Below are 19,357 nucleotides of genomic sequence, written 5' to 3' on the forward strand. Positions count from 1 at the left end.
TCTAGCTATCTATTATCTATCTGTCTGTCTGTCTGTCTGTCTGTCTGTGTCAGGTACTCACCGATCCTCTGTTCGGCGCGATGCGTTCCAGTGATGTCACAGCGTACATATCGTGACGCCGACGCAGGGGATTCGCTGGGCGCAGCGTATGGACGCAGGCAACCTTATTTCTTTCAGCACACTGATGACTCCAGTGCTTGGACATCGTTTTTCCGAGCAACATTGAGTAAGTGATTCTCTACTATATCTGAACTTTGGTTTGATCCTGCTACTGATTATTTGACTACGCTCCTGTTTAACCCTTTTGGTACTTCGATTGATATTGACTACCTGCTGCCGAACTCTGCTTGCCTGTCTGATCACGCTACTGTATTTAACCCTTTGGAACTCCGCTTGGTATTGAACTCCTGTTGCCATAACTCTGCTTGCCTGTCTGATTACGCTTCTGTGTGTTAACCCTTTGGAACTCCGCTTGATATTTGACTACCTGTTGCCGAACTTTGCTTGCTTTTGGTTTACGCTTCCCTGCCTTGACCACTGTTACTTGGTTGAACTTCTGATTACCGCTGCCGACCAGTTTTGCCTTTCCTGGCTACACCTCAGCTACTTCTTTGGGAACCGTCATCCTGTGAACAACTACTATCAACTAGACGCCACCTGACCCACCAGTGTTATGGAGTGAAGCGGCTAATTTCATCACCTGCGCTAACCGTCATATCTGCTGATTATTCTTCAACATCTTCCTGCAGCTGACGCCAAGGTGACTGCCGTGCCAGTATCCCGTGACGTCCTCTTGCCCTCAACTACTTCCTGCAGCTAACGCCACATCTTCCTGTATTTACAGCCACAAGACCCGCCCCACCACAGGCCGGCACATCCTGCTAGTAATCACCGGCTCCCATACTACACCTTCACTAGTCTCACTTGTATCCAGTCGAGGGTGCACTGGTGGGGGAGCTGTAGGGGTTCTCTTCCTCAGCATCCGTGGTTCCTCCCGGTTCGGTAAGTCTGACAGTCTGTCTGTCTGTCTGTTTGTCTATCTATCCATCCATCCATCTATCTATCTATCTATCTATCATCTATATCTATATTTCTATCTATCTATCTCGCTCTCGCTCGCTCTCTATCTATCTATCTATCTATCTCTCTCTCTCTCTCTCTCTCTCTCTCTCTCTCTCTCTCTCTCTCTCTCTCTCTATCTATTATCTATCTCTCTCTCTCTATCTATTATCTATCTATCTATCTCTCTCTCTCTCTCTATTATCTATCTATCTATCTTTCTCTGACTATCTATCTATCTGTCTGTCTGTCTGTCTCTCTCTCTCTCTCTCTCTCTCTCTCTCTCTCTATCTATCTATCCGTGTCGATCTCTCTCTCACTCTCACTCTGTCTATCTATCCATCCATCTCTCTCTCTCTCTCTCTCTCTCTCTCTCTCTATTTATCTATTATCTATCTATCATCTATCTATCTATATCTATCTATTATCTATCTATCTGTCTATCTCTCTCTGTCTATCTATCTGACTGTCTATCTATCTGACTGTCTATCTATCTGTCTATCTGTCTCTGTCTATCTGTCTATCTATTATCTATTTATTATCTATCTGTCTCTCTCTCTCTGTCTGTCTATCTATCTATTATCTATCTATCTGTCTATCTCTCTCTCTGTCTATCTATCTCTTTCTATTTATCTATTATCTATCTCTCTCTCTCTATCCATCCCTCTCTCTCTCTCTCTCTCTCTCTCTCTCTCTCTATCTATCTATCTATCTATCTATCTATCTATCTATCCAGTGTCGGACTGGGGTGCCTGTTGCCCACCAGGAAACCTCATCTCAAGAGCCCACCCTCCCGTACAAATTAGCGCCCGCAAATATAAAAATTAAAATTTTTATTTAAAATAAAAACTGGAATGGCTGCGACAATATTAAATTAAAATATTAGTCATAAATACAAAAGCATAACAGAATCCTTTTAAGTAAGTGCACATGAAATATAAACAAGGTAACCCTTTTATCACACTTTACTGCTGTACTGCAAGTTGGAGTGATATCACCCCCTCCGTTTCCCACCAGCAGCCTAACAACAGAACAATGGGAAGGTAACCAGATAGCAGCTCCTTAACACAGGATAACAGCTGCCTGGTAGATCTAAGAACAACACTCAATAGTAAAATCAAGGTCCCACTGAGACACATTCAGTTACATTGAGTAGGAGAAACAACAGCCTGCCAGAAAGCAGTTCCATCCTAAAGTGCTGGCTCTTTCTGAAATCACATGACCAGGCAAAATGACCTGAGATGCACCTACACACCAATATTACAACTAAATACACTTGTTGGTTCAGGAATGAAAGTAAATTACATGCAGTGTAAATAATGTAATTTAGAAATAAAAACTACACCATAAAAAGAATGACAGGAGAATAGTATGACCCAGAGAGTGATATTCTAAAACAATTTGCAATTGCTCTTCATTTTTTATTCGTGTTTTTTTTTAATTACTTAGCATTTTTGGCATTTTAGCCATTGCTTTGAGTCAGAAGAAGAAGGCATGCAATTTGAAAACTATACAAAATAAAAAAAGACCAATTGAAACCTTGCTTAGAATTGTCCATTCTATAACATAGTAAATGGTGCACTATACCCTTAGAGGTAAAAAAAAACTTGCAACTTTTTGTCTGCTGATCCCCACCCTAGTAACAGTGTGACAAATAATAATTATACACATTTTTTAATAACTTATTTTTATTTTTTTATATTTTGACCAAAGTAAGTCCCTGTGCTGCAGCAAGGGGGCTTCAGTATAGCGTGTAATGTCCTCAAGTTAGTTATATGATGATGTGCCACCTGGGAGACAGGAGAGGGAGTTTTGCCACCACCAAGCTCTGCTTGCACTCTTTATTCATTTGGCTTAAAACTTACAGCCTACTCAATATGTGATACTCTTAACGGTCATGGATTCTACAGCCAGATATTTTACTTAGTCTTACTTTGTAACCGACCGTATGATGTTACTACTAGAATTCTGGCCTTGTATTTCAATCTTTTCAATTAAAGGGGTGGTTCACCTTTAAGGTAAATTTTCTTTTGTTATAGAATGGCTAATTATAAGCATATTTTCAATTGGTTCTCATTATTTATTTTTTTATAGTTATTTGCCTTTTTCTTCTGACTCTTTTGCTTACTTTTTATTACTGATTCTTCTATTCAGGCCTCTCCTATTCATATTCCAGTCTCTTATTTAAATCAGTGCATGGTTGCTAGGGGAATTTGGGCCCTAGTTACCAGATTGGTTAAGATGCAAATTAAGAGATGCTGAATAAAAAGCTAAATAACTAAAAATTACAAATTGTCTCAGAATATGCCTCTCTACGTCATACTGAAAGGTGAACAGCCCCTTTAAAAGCAGCCTAACCAATTCTTTCCTTTTATAGGCAGTTTATGAGAAATTGCTGGCGCGTGTGGGTCTCTCTTTGCCATGAACTTGTGCCTACACTGCACAGGTTATATATATAAATCTTATGTGGCCCTTCTCATCTTGTTGGCCTTACATAAAATAACCTTACCTAATTATATATATATATATATATATATATATATATATATATATATATATATATATATATATATAAATATATATATATAGTTAACCCACAGAAGGGAAACTCACCTAGCACGGCGCCTATCCTGCAATCAATGCGGAGCAGGGGAACAGAACAGCCGAGCGATGACTGTCAGAGCAGCGGCAACCTGCTGCCTATTACAAAGTCCGTGTCCCCCCAACCCCCCGGGGTGATTAAGGTCATCAGCACAACTTGACCTTGCCCAGCCCAGGCACAAGCAGGCAGCGAAAGTGAATGCAGCCAGCCAGGAGGATCCATCCACCCCACAGCACTAGACCAGCAGTACCTCAGGCTCTGCCTCTCTGACGCGTTACATGCGCAACTCTCTCTTCCCCCATGAGGAAGCTTTGGACACCAGCCAGGTCAATAACATCATCATCAGGAGCATCGCACTCACACACTGAAAGTTGCGCAGCAGTGCAGCGAATGGCACAACCACCCTGCACAGAGCAAAGCACAGTCAGGCTACTGGCAGCAGCTTTGTCAGGCAGTTCGGTATCCAGCCCAGGAGCCCAGGTGATAGTGGCAGCGCTGCGGGGCCCATTGCAAACCCGCTCTTGTAAAAAATAGATGGGAATGTGATCGTAGGGGACCACAAGGACTGGAGCCCACCTGGATTTTTCCCGGTGGGCCAGTCCGACACTGTATCTATCTATCTCTCTCTATCTATCTATCTATCTGGTTCTTCGTCCTCCGCCATTGCTGCTTCTTAGGGCGCGCACCCGCGTCTCGTTTCCTTTATTGACTTGGACGCGCTGGCGTGATGACGCTGACGCACAAAAGGATGCGATGGTGCGAAAACACCAGGGTATAAAAGGGGAATTCAGTCTTGAGCAAACTGCCCATGATAGGATCTTGTTCCTGGTGCTTTGTGAGCTGTTTTGATTCTGATTCTGGTTTTGACCCCTGCCTGGCTATACGATTATCCTGACTTCTATATCTGACCCTTCCCTGAATATCGACTATCCTTCTGCCGAACCCTTCTGTCTGACTGATTACCCGGTTTTGACCTTTGCCTGCCTGATTACGATTGACTTCTGCCTGCCTTGACCCTGCCTGTACTGACTACAATTCTGTTTCCTGTTTTGTACCGTGACCCTCGGCCTAAAGACTCTTTCTAACAGTCGTGCCCCTCTGTCTATCCAGAACCTCTAGTCTTGCACCTCTCCTTAAGTCCTGGTGGCATCCAATTAGCTGAGGCTCCTCCCGAGGCCAACAGGGGTCACACTACTGGTGAAGCACGAGCCGAGACCAGGGTGCTTGGTGTTTGATCTGGTGTTGGGTGCCGACCGTGACACTATCTATCTATTATCTATCTATATCTCTATCATCTATCTATCTCTATCTATCTACCTACCTATCTATCTATTATCTATCTCTATCTATCTATCTATCTATCTATCTATCTATCTATCTATCTATCTATCTATCTATCTATCTATCTATTATCTATCTATATCTATCTATCTATTTATTATCTATCTCTATCTATCTATCTATCTCTCTATCTATCTCTCTATCTCTAGATAGATAGATAGGAAATTCGGCTCTTCTAGTGCAGAGAGAGCAATTGCGCTCTCTGCACTAGCAACGTGGACCCCCCGCCGACCCCCGTCTGGTGCTGAAGGCGAGTGCCGTGGGGAGGCGGGGGCGGCAAAAACAAAGGCCGTCTTTGGTGGCAAATTGGGTAGGATCGCCCCTTCCAGCCAGGCCAGTAAAATACCGGCCAGGTGGCAACCCTGGATGCAACAGGCACTGTGGAAAGGAAGGCTGATCCTTGTGCCTAAATCTACTCACAGCATTGGCCACTTCCCTCTGCCCACAGCTCCCTACCCAGGACACACACGGCCTGAAACAGTGGATCATCTTCACTGAAAACTGCAAGTCGGGGAACCCAGCTGCACCCACCAGCAAATGCTGCTCCCCCGCTCTTGGATACACTTTTAACAAAGAGATAAGGGGACGTTCCTAGAGCCTGGAGTCTGTTTAACCACTGTAAGTTGCCCTTTTATTCGACACTCTTTTCTGTGTGAAGGGAAACAGGGGCCAGGAGGGGAAGAGAGAATAAGCTGCAGATTTATATCCCATACACCCAAGGAATAGAGGCTGGTGCCAGTTACCCAGCACCCAAGTCATCTTGCTCCCTCTTGTCAAACTATTCACTGATTTTTTTTTTAGACATTCCAATGAACAAGTATATCATTTTCTCCATTACGTCTTAATATTAAAAATATTTTTTGTCCTTGCAGCAAATAACGAAATTTCAGTTGTGAGAAAAGGTAGGAGTTGAGAGGCCAATGAGGGCTGCAGCAACAAGGCTTGAGGGGTCAGAATATTGCTCTTTATTTGCCTTTTCCTTTTCAGAGCCTATTCCTAAACATCACACCCAACAGAGCAAAGGGACTTATCTGCCTATTTAGTCTACAGTCGCAGACTCAATTCTAAGCACCACTTTCACTGACAGATCTCCCCCCCCCACCTTAAGGTGAAGGCCTAAGTTTATATTAGAGTCAGCGCTGTGTGTTATTACTAATGGAGGAATAGGCTAGACACCTCTATATAACTACTCCCATCACCCACTGACTCCCAGCATCCCCTGACTGTCTGGCCTCTGGCTGAACAACCCTGACCCCTTATTCTATAGCAATGACATTAATAATAACAGAAAAGTAATAATACAATGTTATATTTAGTATTATTAGTAATATATGTAGCAGGATTGCTTTGGATGCAACCGTGTTTATACTACTGATTTCAGGGGATTTTAACCGCACGCTACAAATTCTTTTGTAACTAATTAAATTGCGACCCAAGGAATTCAGGCTTGATGGCAGTTACCAACCGCAGGGATTTAAAACAGATAAATATTCTTGAATTCTATGTGTTTAGCTAATGTGCATTTACTTTTGGGTTTTATGGGCATTGGTAGTTTTACAAATAGTTTTACATCGTTGCCTGTTTGAAACATTTCATTTGTTTTTAAAAAGAAACAATTCAAACCAAAAATATTTAGCACAACACTTTGTTTTATTCAGAGTTAATTCGATTATTCAGTGTTATGTAGAAATCATCCGCCTCATCCGATATAAACACAAGGGGAAAGTACATTTGAAATCCTTCACTAGAGGGAATTCACAGCGTTTCTTGTTTGTTTCGTTTGAGCGTTGGGTGAGCTTTTTGACACTAGATAAACGGCACAGCTATGATACACCCTAAGAAACTCCACTCTGTAAATAGAAATATTTTCTCTTACCTAAAGAGAGCAGCATAAAATAATATACACACACGTCACTCACAGAGGCACTCGCTCACTATTTCATTCTTATAAATATATATACACACTCACTGGCTCTCATCTCTTCCATTTGTTGGCCTAGAGAAATTGAAAATACAAGAGAGTGAGTTAAGGTGGCCATAGACGCAAAGATCCGCTCGTTTGGCGACATCTCCAAATGAACGGATCTTTTCCCTGATATGCCATTAACGAGTATGACTATATCGGGGGTAATCTGAACGTTCGGTCATATGGACTCCGACGGGTCAAAATCAAACCTGTCCGATCGACCAAACGACCGATCTCCGCCGGACGAAAGATGTCGGCACTCTCCACACACGATCCGAAAATCATACAAATCATTGATTCGTACGATAGGATCTGTGCGTCTATGGCCAGCTTTAGAGTGAAAGGGAGGGAGAGAGAGGGTTCAGTTTATTAGTACAGAGGTTGTGAATACATGGACATCAAGCTAAGGAAGAATTAAAAAGCCGTGAGTTTTTAACTTTTAGAAGGAAAAATTAGGAAAGTTCTGTTTTCCAGTGAATGTTGATAAACTAAAAACCCTTACAAGTCTAGAAATTACGCCAGGGAGGACTTTATGAAAAAAGGACAGTTTTAAGAAAGGTTGAAACAGACCCTTTTTAAAAACTTTTTAGAGAATATTTCCCCCATGAGTGGAGTGAAAGATCGTTGTGTGCTGGGTCGGTGAGTTGTGGGTCGGTGAGATGTAGGTCTGTCACAGTGTTCTGGGGTCTCTCATTCTCCAAGGATAACAGGCCACTTTGCTCATGTGAGCATTTACCTACAGCCCCATGTTACTCCAAATTGGTGCCTATAGTAACAGTGGATAATAGTCTCTGGGAAGGGAGTGTGACTGTGGGATAGCAGGTATAGTAGGGAGAGATGGTGCCTATAGTAACAGTGGATAATAGTCTCTGGGAAGGGAGTGTGACTGTGGGATAGCAGGTATAGTAGGGAGAGATGGTGTCTATAGTAACAGTGGATAATAGTCTCTGGGAAGGGAGTGTGACTGTGGGATAGCAGGTATAGTAGGGAGAGATGGTGCCTATAGTAACAGTGGATAATAGTCTCTGGGAAGGGAGTGTGACTGTGGGATAGCAGGTATAGTAGGGAGAGATGGTGCCTATAGTAACAGTGGGATAATAGTCTCTGGGAAGGGAGTGTGACTGTGGGATAGCAGGTATAGTAGGGAGAGATGGTGCCTATAGTAACAGTGGATAATAGTCTCTGGGAAGGGAGTGTGACTGTGGGATAGCAGGTATAGTAGGGAGAGATGGTGCCTATAGTAACAGTGGATAATAGTCTCTGGGAAAGGAGTGTGACTGTGGGATAGCAGGTATAGTAGGGAGAGATGGTGCCTATAGTAACAGTGGGATAATAGTCTCTGGGAAGGGAGTGTGACTGTGGAATAGCAGGTATAGTAGGGAGAGATGGTGCCTATAGTAACAGTGGGATAATAGTCTCTGGGAAGGGAGTGTGACTGTGGGATAGCAGGTATAGTAGGGAGAGATGGTGCCTATAGTAACAGTGGATAATAGTCTCTGGGAAGTGAGTGTGGCTGTGGGATAGCAGGTATAGTAGGGAGAGATGGTGTCTATAGTAACAGTGGGATAATAGTCTCTGGGAAGGGAGTGTGGCTGTGGGATAGAAGGTATAGTAGGGAGAGATGGTGTCTATCATAACAGTGGGATAATAGTCTCTGGGAAGGGAGTGTGACTGTGGGATAGCAGGTATAGTAGGGAGAGATGGTGCCTATAGTGACAGTAGGATAATAGTCTCTGGGAAGGGAGTGTGACTGTGGGATAGCAGGTATAGTAGGGAGAGATGGTGCCTATAGTAACAGTGGGATAATAGTCTCTGGGATGGGAGTGTGACTGTGGGATAGCATATATAGTAGGGAGAGATGGTGCCTATAGTAACAGTGGGATAATAGTCTCTGGGGAGGGAGTGTGGCTGTGGGATAACAGGTATAGTAGGGAGACATGGTGTCTATAGTAACAGTGGGATAATAGTCTCTGGGAAGGGAGTGTGACTGTGGGATAGCAGGTATAGTAGGGAGACATGGTGGCTATAGTAACAGTGGGATAATAGTCTCTGGGAAGGGAGTGTGACTGTGGGATAGCAGGTATAGTAGGGAGAGATGGTGCCTATAGTAACAGTGGGATAATAGTCTCTGGGAAGGGAGTGTGACTGTGGGATAACAGGTATGGTAGGGAGACATGGTGTCTATAGTAACAGTGGGATAATAGTCTCTGGGAAGGGAGTGTGACTGTGGGATAGCAGGTATAGTAGGGAGAGATGGTGCCTATAGTAACAGTGGATAATAGTCTCTGGGAAGGGAGTGTGACTGTGGGACAGCAGGTATAGTAGGGAGAGATGGTGCCTATAGTAACAGTGGATAATAGTCTCTGGGAAGGGAGTGTGACTGTGGGATAGCAGGTATAGTAGGGAGAGATGGTGCCTATAGTAACAGTGGATAATAGTCTCTGTTAAGGGAGTGTGACTGTGGGATAGCAGGTATAGTAGGGAGAGGTGGTGTCTATAGTAACAGTGGATAATAGTCTCTGGGAAGGGAGTGTGACTGTGGGATAGCAGGTATAGTAGGGAGAGATGGTGCCTATAGTAACAGTGGATAATAGTCTCTGGGAAGGGAGTGTGACTGTGGGATAGCAGGTATAGTAGGGAGAGATGGTGCCTATAGTAACAGTGGATAATAGTCTCTGGGAAGGGAGTGTGACTGTGGGATAGCAGGTATAGTAGGGAGAGATGGTGCCTATAGTAACAGTGGGGAGAATAGTCTGCGGGAAGGTTCCATTGTAGAAAGGGTGAGTTATAGGGTATAAGGGAGTGAAATCCTTGAGTTGTTGAGCTCATAAAAACCCTCTCCAGTGAAACCACTTACTGTCGCCCCATTCAGTTTTCTTTCTCAAGCTGTAAGTTGAAGGTGCAGAAGAGTAAGGAGGGAACAGGGCGAGGGGTGATGTGGAAAATGGGAATCCAGAACAGTTACACCTTAGAGGCCACGTACTGTGGTTCAAAGCTAGGTAAGAGGATTGTCAGTGTTACACCTAAATTTGATTCCTTAACGTGATTAAACAAGCCCCGTCCACTTATCCATCATTTTTAATGTGTTTCTTTTCTAATGATTAATGCAATTCCCTCTTTAGAGGTGGGCGGTGTGGAACCCATTTCAGCACCAAAGATCTGGAGTCCGTGGGATATCATTTGTGTGATACTCGGTTGGATTTCTGCGACCCCCATCAAACCAAGGTAAGACTCATGAACCTTCCTACCTTTCTTAAATGATTCTGACTCCTGAAACAGTGTAGTTGCAGCTGGGAGGTGATCAGACCTGCAGGAGGATTGACTTCTGCTACATTGTTTCAAGAGTCACAACCAGAGAGCTTAAAGGGACAGACAAACTTTAGTCTTTACTGAAAGTCTCCCTGGTTTATGTCCTAGAACATCATCTTCCTAAAAGAACTGGAGGAAATCCTGATACTACAAGTAAAAGCCAGGAGTGGCCAACTAGACCCCGAATCCCTGCTGGACAATATTCTCTCGGATCTGGATTCTAGGTGAGTGGCATTGGGTTTATTATACAGGGAACTCTGAGTATCACTCATGTATTATAAGGGGTAATGTACCCCCTACTGTAAATGATAAGGATATTAGAAGTCACTGAGGGGTTGTTCTGTGACCATTTAAAGGCACAAGGCTGCAGGCTGAGTTATACAGGGAACTCTGAGTATCACTCATGGATTATAAGGGATAATGTACCCCCTACTGTAAATGATAAGGATATTAGAAGTCACTGAGGGGTTGTTCTGTGACCATATAAAGGCACAAGGCTGCAGGCTGAGTTATACAGGGAACTCTGAGTATCACTCATGTATTATAAGGGATACTGTACCCCCTGTTTCATTATTTTTCAGTACTCTGCATGTTCTGACAGCTCTGACTCTAACGCACCCCCTGCTCACCTCTTGGAAATGGCTTTAAAGGTAAACTTCAGGGAAAAAATAAATAAATACAATTTTTCTAGTAGCCTTTTAGTAAGTCTTGATCATCCTCTGTCTGCCCTGTTGTGCAACGTTTATTATTTGTTTTAAAATATAATACAATTAAGAGGCAGCTACAAATGTTTTGCTGCATGGAGCATTAGAGTCCATGGAAGCTGCACATACAGAGATATAGTGCTACACCCTGTTGTAGAGAAGTGTTAGCTCTTTATTCCCCGTGTTTAGATGAAGCCCATGAAGAAGGTTCTGAAGACAAAAAAGGAGAGAAACCTGCACAGGAATCTTCAGTTGAACACAAAGCAAGAAACCCAGGTATGTGACTTTTAGTATGTTATAGAATGGCCAATTCCTAGCAACTTTGCAATTGGTCTTCATTATCTATGTGTTATACTTTCTGAGTTATTTGCCTTTTTTTCCTGACACTTTCCAGCTTTTGAATGGGGGTCAGTGACCCCATCTAAAAAACAAATGCTCAGTAAGGCTACAAATGTATTGTTATTGCTACTTTTATTACTCCTCTTTCTATTCAGGCCTCTCCTCTATTAATATTCCAGTCTCTTATTCAAACCAATGCATGGTTGCTAGGGAAATTTGGACCCTACCAACCAGATGGCTGAAATTACAAACTGGAGAGCTGCTGAATAAAAAGCTAAATAATTCAAAAACCACAATTAATAAAAAAAATTAAAAGAATACCCCTCTCTACATACTAACAGTTAATTTAAAGGTGAACAACCCCCTTTAAAGTAACATCATCGCATCACATGGGTGCCAGACAACCCATAAACCAAGTCCCAATTGTTTACCTTACTCTTCAGTTTCTTTCCAGCTTTCACATGGGGGTCACTGACCCCTGCAGGCAAAAAAACCTATTGTTCTGTGAGGCTACAATTGTATTTTTATTATTTTTGATTCCTTATCTTTCTACTCAGCCTCTTTCCTATTCATTTTCAAGTCTCTCATTCAAAGCGATGCATGGTTGCCAGGGTAAACTGGACCATAGCAACCAGACAGCTGCTGCAATACAGAATATTAATTACAGCGAGATACTGTTAGTGTTGCATCAGCAGAGGATTTGCCGTAAGGATCGATAGTTCTTGTTTATCTCTTGTTCTGCTCATTGAGATCTCACAGGGTTTCTCCCTGTAAAGAAGACAAAACGATACTGTTGGGTCCTTATACATATCATTTCTTACGGACCTCTGTGCAATGAGTCCTAATAGGTGAAGTGAAGCGTCAGCTCTTGTGGCGCCTCTTCATTTGCAGCCAATTATCTGCCCATCTGGCAAAACTCTAACATATACTATATATTTATTCCTGGTGCAGGATTGCCTAAACATTAATGTGATCTCTGATTTTAAGCATTCCTGACCCTTCCCCTGTGAGCTGCCATAGGAGTGTTCTAGCTCCACCCCCTGCTTGAGTCACAGACCTCCTGTAAACAGGATCAGACTGGGCGGGCAGAACACTGGGAAAAAACCTGCTGGCCCAGATCCACGACCTCTTCCTTTGTCGGGCGGTTGCGGCAAAAACATTACGCGCATACGCACACAAGCAGTACGCCGGCCACACCCACATCTGCTAACCACACCTCCAATCCTTTTCTCATTAGCAGGAGGGATTTGGAAGGGGATACAGAGAATTATGGAAGGTATGGAGCCAGAATGGTGACTAACACATTCAGTATCTGTTCCGGGATTTGTTTAAATACCGGTGCTGTTACAGCAACCAATCAGCCGTCTGCCCTTGCATTACTGCCTATATCAGATTAATTACTAGTATAACTAGTGCAGCTCCTGCAGAAAGAATTCTGTTGCTATGCAGAACAGTGCAGGGCTCAGCCCACAAACAGCACATGGGAAATGGTACCTATTATATATGTTGATGGCAGTGACTTTGTTTTGCTCATGTCGTGGAGTTGTTAATTAAATCCCTGCGGCTCCTTAGATACGATTGGCTGCGCTGCAGAAGGCGACTGAGTTACAGAAAACGCTTGCGAAGATCAGGACTGCGTCTCCCAAACTTCCCAGAGAGGATTTATTCTGGATTCCGGATAACAAAAAGGTTTGGCCTAAGGGTTCAGCTGTGGGTTTAGGGAGATCCCTTAAAGGGGTTGTTCACCTTTAAATTAACTGTTAGTATGATGCAGAGAGGGATATTCTGAGACAATTTGCAATTGGTTTTAATTTTTGAGTTACTTAGCTTTTTATTCAGCAGCTCTTTAGTTTGCAATTTCAGCCAGCTGGTTGCTAGGCTCCAAATTCCCCTAGCAACCATATGAAGAGGAGAGGCCTGAATAGAAAGAGTAATAAAAAGTAGCAATAACAATACATTTGTAGCATTACAGAGCGTTTGTTTTTTTAGATAGGGTCGGTGACCCCTATTTGAAAGCTGGAAAGAGTCAGAGGAAAAAGTCAAATAATTAAAAAACGACAACAAATAAACAATGAAGACCAATTTAAAAGTTACTTAGAATTAGCCATTCTATAACATATCAAAAGTTAACTTAAAGATAAACCACCCTTTTAATTATCCCCAGCAGCTGCCCATGTTGGATCTTGTTAGGCATCTTCTGTGAGTCAGTGGCACTGCACATGCTCACTGGGTCCTGGGCTGCTGTTGGGAAGCTGAGCTTAGGGGTCGGGGGAAATCATTCAGCAGAAAGTGAGGTTCATCTATTGTAGAAGCTGATGCTACAGACCTGATTATGAATGAATTCTGATGCAGACTGCACTGATTTCTATGATGCCCTGAAATGTATATCTGAAATGTGTCTTTCCCAGTCATCTGAGATTTGTGCAGCAATGTGAGGCAGAGCAATGAAGCTGCAGCAAGAGTCTGAAATGGTTTCATTTTCTTACCCTTCCTTCATTTATGTCTCTGCAAAGGTGTCCGTTGTGTATCTGGTCTTCAACCCCGATGGACAAGTCATTTCCACCAAGGTGAGAGGCAGATTGATTTCATCGCCGCACTCTATCACAATCACGTCACAATCTACTTGTAAGCAGTGACTGTTTATACTCTCTGCACTGCTGGTTCTGACTCCCAAATAATGTAGCAGAAGCCTGGCTGATGAACAGAGCTGAAGCACTGACTTTTGCGGGGTTTTGATTGAGTTTTGCTGAGCTCTAGAGATTGTTGCTGATTCCTGCCAGGTTTCAGTCCAATCAGTGAATGCTGAATTTGGAGCACCCCTATTTATCATATCCCCCAAACTATAACTAACTCGTTTTCGTGTTTCTCGCTCCCCTTTCTTTCAGTCTCACACGTGTCTCCGGAACGAAGGCATAAAGGACATTTCCAACAATATAGGTGGTGAGTAACCCCCCCCCCGGAAGTACCCATAGATATCAATGCACTTGAACTGCAACTCCCAGCACCCTATGTGAGTGTGAGAAGGGGTAAGACTGTATGTGTGTTTATGTGAGTGTCTGTGTCCCCAGGATTTGGCTGGAGCAGGACCCCGCCATTGCTAAAACGCCTTTTGTCCAAGAAGTTCCCTCACCCCAATGGCCTCCCCAATCAGGATTTAGGAATCGGAGGAGCTATAGACCAATGAGGTGAGGGATCACAGGGGTGGGGCAGCAATGATTGGTCTGTTCTTTGCTGCCTCCTGCTGGAGGTGGTTGGTACAGTGATTCTCTGCAGGCAATTTACTAAATGGAGATTAGTAAATTGCCAGCAGAGAAATAAGGGGAAAGCAGCTGTATCACAGAATGTAAGCTCCAAGGATCAGTGCTGTGCACCCAAAGATATAAGTGGACTATTTTTTTTTTTTTGTTACTTAGGGAAAGATCCGGTTCCTGATTCCAAAACAGCCAAGGTAAGTCTGCGCCCAGGTCTGGAGACAATTACTTAGATTAGGAATGTCCAACCTGTAACTAACTCCCAGCAACCTTATGCTGAGAATTGTAGTTACACTCCGGTTTCATAATTCTCCGCCTTAAGCTTGTGTGTTTACTTTGAGATTTCTCGCTGGGAATATCAATAGCATTGAGTCTCCTGCACTGAGCACAGTTGTGGAGCCTTCTTTGTAGCAATAGAGGCAGCAAGAGAGTTAGGAAGGTTTATGTTCCCTTTAAAGCTCTTTATATCACAATGATTTCACGATATACAATGTGTCTCTGTCAGAACCAGCAGCCTTTGGATTGGAGGAACGGAGATTTGGGCCGTGCTACAGTTTTGCTCTATGATCCCATTAGCTGCTCCAAAAAGCAAATGGTTTGGCCTTTTCCATTACAGTGAAGCCCACAGAGACCCCCAAGGTTCCTGATTTCCCAGGTAAATAGGAGTTTTTCTCCCTGACTTGACAGTACCTTTGTTTGCCCCATATTCCAAATTATTTCTGGTTAATTTCCCCTTTAACTGGTAGATTTTCAATCTACATTCAGTTGGTCAGGCTCCATTTATTTGTGTTACAGGCTTTGATGCTTCCCTGGGGCATCGAGGGATCAATCCTTTCCTAAGCACTAAAGAGAAACTCGTGTGTAGTTCAGCCCCAACGAGCACCATGGAGCGTGACGGGAGAGGTAACCGCGTGGAAGTGACGGAGCCACTGTCCCTCCCTGCTATACCCACCAATAGGGGAACAGTATTCAGTGGCTTATCTGAGCCAAACCTGCTGCAGCCCAAAGCCAACGTCCAGCAACGGTATTTCCCTATAGCCCCACATTCATATCCCACATCGCACCACTAACAGATAGATTACTAGTTGGCAGAATGGGTGCATGGGTGTGGGATAAATGGTTAGTTGGAGGGGTACCTGGATAAAGGAATTCATAGTGGGTTAAACTCTGGGCATACATCAGGTGATGGATAGTTGGTTGGAGATACTGTAGTTGGATGGACAGATGACAGAATGTGTGCATGGATGATGAATGTATAATTGTTTGGATGAGTACATGGATGATAGATGGGTGGGTGCATGGATGATTAGTTGGTAGGAATGGTGATAGGATAACTGGTTAGTTGAAGGGTTGCATAGTTAATAGTTGGTTAGACACCAACAACAAGTATCAGATGATGGAGGAGTGCTTGGATGATTGGTTGGATGTCCTTGTGAATGATTTGTTGGATATTTGGTTAGATAGGTGAATGGATGAAGAGTGGATAGTAGGATGCACAGATGATTGGATGAAGGAGTGGATAGTTGATTGATGGTGGATAGTAGGATGGGAGATGATTGGATGAAGGAGTGGATAGTTGATTTGATGGTGATAGTAGGATGGGAGATGATTGGATGAAGGAGTTGATAGTTGGTTTAATAGGTGCATGGATGAAGATTGCATAGCAGAATGGAGAGATGATTGGATGAAGGAGTGGATAGTTGGTTTGATTGGTGCATGGATGAAGATTGCATAGCAGAATGGAGAGATGATTGAATGAAAAGGAGTGTATAGTTGGGTTGATGAGTGCATGGATGAAGATTGGATGGTAGGATGGAGAGATGCGTGGACGATGGAGAGGATAATTTAATTGTGCATGGATGATGGATGGATATATGTTTGGATGAAGGGAGGATAGCTGGTTGTATAAGTGCATTGATGATTACTTGTATAGTTGTTTGGAAGAGTGCAAGAAACATATGGATAGCTAGTTTGATGGATAAAAGATGCCTAATAGAATGTGAAGATGATTGTATGATGGGGCTTCTAGTTGAATGGGTGTATGAATGAAGGGTGGATAGTTAGTTGGAGAGATGATTGGATGATAGTTGAATGGGTGCATGTCTAACAGGGCAGGTAGTTGGATGGGATGAGGGTTTGAGGGTTGCATGCTTAGAAGGGTTGGTTGCCATGAATGGGCTGCAGGATGAATGATTTGGTATGTTGCAGAGTGGACTGCTGATTGGTTGGATACTTTACTAAATGGAGAGATTTCCATAGAAACAACAGATACAATACAAGGTATTACAAGAAAGTTCTGTAGGATATCTGTGCTTAGTCCCTTATGTGGCTACACCAGCACCAACAGCACTTCTGCTCCTCCTCACAGACCAAAACTGACTATTCTGCCTAAAATGATGTTTCACTCTGACACTTCAAAGTCTTCCAGTAGCCCCGCCCTCCCTGCTAGCCAAAAGGAGGAGCTAAGCAGCCGCCAGTTCAGCAGGGAATGTTCTAAGCTCCAGTACATTGTGCCAGGAGGCAGAACCAAAGGGGCGGCGCAGTACGGAGCACATGGAAAGACATTCTGACATATCCCATAGACTCCATTTTATCCAAATAATCCAAGTTTTGAAAAATGTTCGAATTCGGTTTTTGAAATTTATCATACTCTGGCCCTTTAAGAATTCGTATTTGACTATTCGCCACCTTAAACCTGCCGAATTGCTGTTTTGCAATGTGGGACGTCCTGGGATCAATTTGAAGTTGATCGAGATTTTTCGGGAAAAAAAAACTCAAATCGAATTTGATCTGAGTTTGCGGATCCAATTCAATTTCAATTGGTCGTTTTTTCTTTGAATTTAGAGTTCATGGGAGTCTATACAAACTCCCATGAACTCTAAATTGACCCTTGATAATTCTGCCCCTTAATGTTTACAAGGTTTTCTAGTAGATTTAGGGGCAGATTTATCAAGGGTCGAATTTCTAAAGTAATGGGAGTTTTTTTGAACTCCCATAACTTTGAAATTTAAATAAAAAAACAAAAAAACAAACTGAAATTTATTAAAAAAATCTGTTTTTTTTTGCGGGTGAATAGGCTGTATTCTATCGTACGAATCGAATTTGATTTGAAGTATTTTTTTTAAAAAAACTTAGTCTACCAATTGATTCCATATGGGTTCTAGGAGGTCCCCCATAGGCTAAAGCAGCAATTCAGCAGGTTTTAGATGGTGAATGGTCGAAGTCTTAAAGAGACAGTACATGATAAATTTCGATATTCTAATTTTTTCAAATTTAATTTGGACTATTCTCTAGTCGAAATACACAAAAATAGCTTGAAATTCAATTTTTTTTACTTCGAATTTTCACTTTGACCCTTCTTGATAAATCTGCCCCTTAAAATATGAAGATTATGGAAAATTATGGAAAGATCTGTTATCCGGAAAACCCGGTAAGTCCCAAGCATTCTGGATAATAGGTCCCATACAATTATTCTGTTCTTAAAACTGCAGAGCTGCCCTTCCTTCAGCAGGTGGCGCACACTCCCTTACTGAAAATTCCTCACTAAAAGGGTTGTTCACATTTAAAGGAGAAGTAAACCCTAAAAATGAATGGGGCTAAAAATGGCATATTTTATATACTGAACTTATTGCACAAGGCTAAAGTTTAAGCTTGTCAATAGCAGCAATGATCCAGGACTTCAAACTTGTCACAGGGGGTCACCATCTTGGAAAGTGTCTGTGACACTCACATGCTCAGTGAGCTCTGATTGGCTGTTGAGAAGCTAAGCTTAGGGCTCGTCACTAATTATCCAGCAGAAAATGAGCTTCCCTGGCTGTAATATAAGCTGATGCTACAGGTTTGCTGATTATTAAATTCTGATGCTAATTGCACTGGTTTCTGTGTTGCCATGTAGTAATTATCTGTATTAATTACTAATCAGCCTTATATTGTGACATTTCTATTCTATGTGTACTGTATATTGTGAGTGGCTCCCTAAGCTCAGTAAGTGACAGCAGCACAGAGCATGTGCAGTGAATCAGCAGAAAAGAAGATGGGGAGCTACTGGGGCATCTTTGGAGACACAGATCTTTACTGCTAAAGGGCTGTGGTTGCCTTGGGCTGGTACAGAAGCACAAAACATAATGTACAACATTTCTAGCTACTTCTTTAGTTAGGCTTTAGTTCTCCTTTAATTTAAAGGGCCAGTACACCTCCCCTTTAGTACTGTGAATAGGCAGAGGAGGAAGGGGTGGTCATTGGCAGGAACGGGTGGGTGGCAGCAGAACTGTGAAGAGAACACCCCCAAAGAGTGCAACATGGTCTGGCAGTGAAAGGGTTAAAGCCCAACACACTGGCAGTTATTGCAGGGAGGGCATATAAGGACCAGCGCAGATTAGTGTCTCCCCGGGTGGAGAGAGAATGAAGCAATGTCAGTGTCTGTTCTGCAAGTGGATCTGGACACAATCAAACAGGAGGTTTCCTGAAACTGCCAGTCGCAGCACTGCCAGCTGATTGGCTCACGTCTCTGCAAGGGAATAAAAACTGCTGCTCTGATCCGTGCAAACGAAACAACTCTCAGTCTGAACAGCTGGACAGGTGGGTAATAATAATCTTTATTATGGGCTCTGTCTTTATTGTCCCTTTAACCCAGTGATCCCCAACCAGTAGCTCGTGATTAACACGTTGCTCTCCGACCCCTTGGATGTTGCTCCCAGTGGCCTCAAAGCAGGAGCTTATTTTTGATTTACAGTGTTGGAGGCAAGTTTCTGTTGTACAGGTATGGGACCTGTTATCCAGAATGCTC

General features: G+C 43.0%; 1 protein-coding gene across 15 annotated transcripts in view; it reads left to right on the forward strand.

Annotated features, from left to right (window-relative positions):
- The first annotated feature begins 64 nt into the window (after positions 1–64).
- Positions 65–19,357, forward strand: part of LOC121400994 (WD repeat-containing protein 91-like) — a 1,149,255-nt gene continuing 1,129,962 nt past the window's right edge. For 9 of the 15 annotated variants that reach the window (XR_005966010.1, XR_005966017.1, XR_005966015.1 and 6 more), the window contains exons 1-11: positions 300–760; positions 845–1,002; positions 5,451–5,620; positions 10,091–10,193; positions 10,386–10,501; positions 10,859–10,927; positions 11,171–11,257; positions 12,893–13,009; positions 13,834–13,887; positions 14,206–14,260; positions 14,734–14,768. Coding sequence is in view for 6 of the 15 variants with exons in the window: in XM_041585371.1 (XP_041441305.1) it covers positions 10,916–10,927; positions 11,171–11,257; positions 12,893–13,009; positions 13,834–13,887; positions 14,206–14,260; positions 14,734–14,768 (360 nt within the window). In the remaining 9 variants the exon portion in view is untranslated. Of the gene's footprint in view, positions 227–299; positions 761–844; positions 1,003–5,450; positions 5,621–10,090; positions 10,194–10,385; positions 10,502–10,858; positions 10,928–11,170; positions 11,258–12,892; positions 13,010–13,833; positions 13,888–14,205; positions 14,261–14,733; positions 14,769–19,357 lie in introns of those variants that run through there. The other 6 variants (XM_041585371.1, XM_041585372.1, XM_041585373.1 and 3 more) reach the window with 6 other exon arrangements.

Source organism: Xenopus laevis, chromosome 3L, assembly GCF_017654675.1.
Source record: "Xenopus laevis strain J_2021 chromosome 3L, Xenopus_laevis_v10.1, whole genome shotgun sequence".
Classification (NCBI taxonomy): domain Eukaryota; kingdom Metazoa; phylum Chordata; class Amphibia; order Anura; family Pipidae; genus Xenopus; species Xenopus laevis.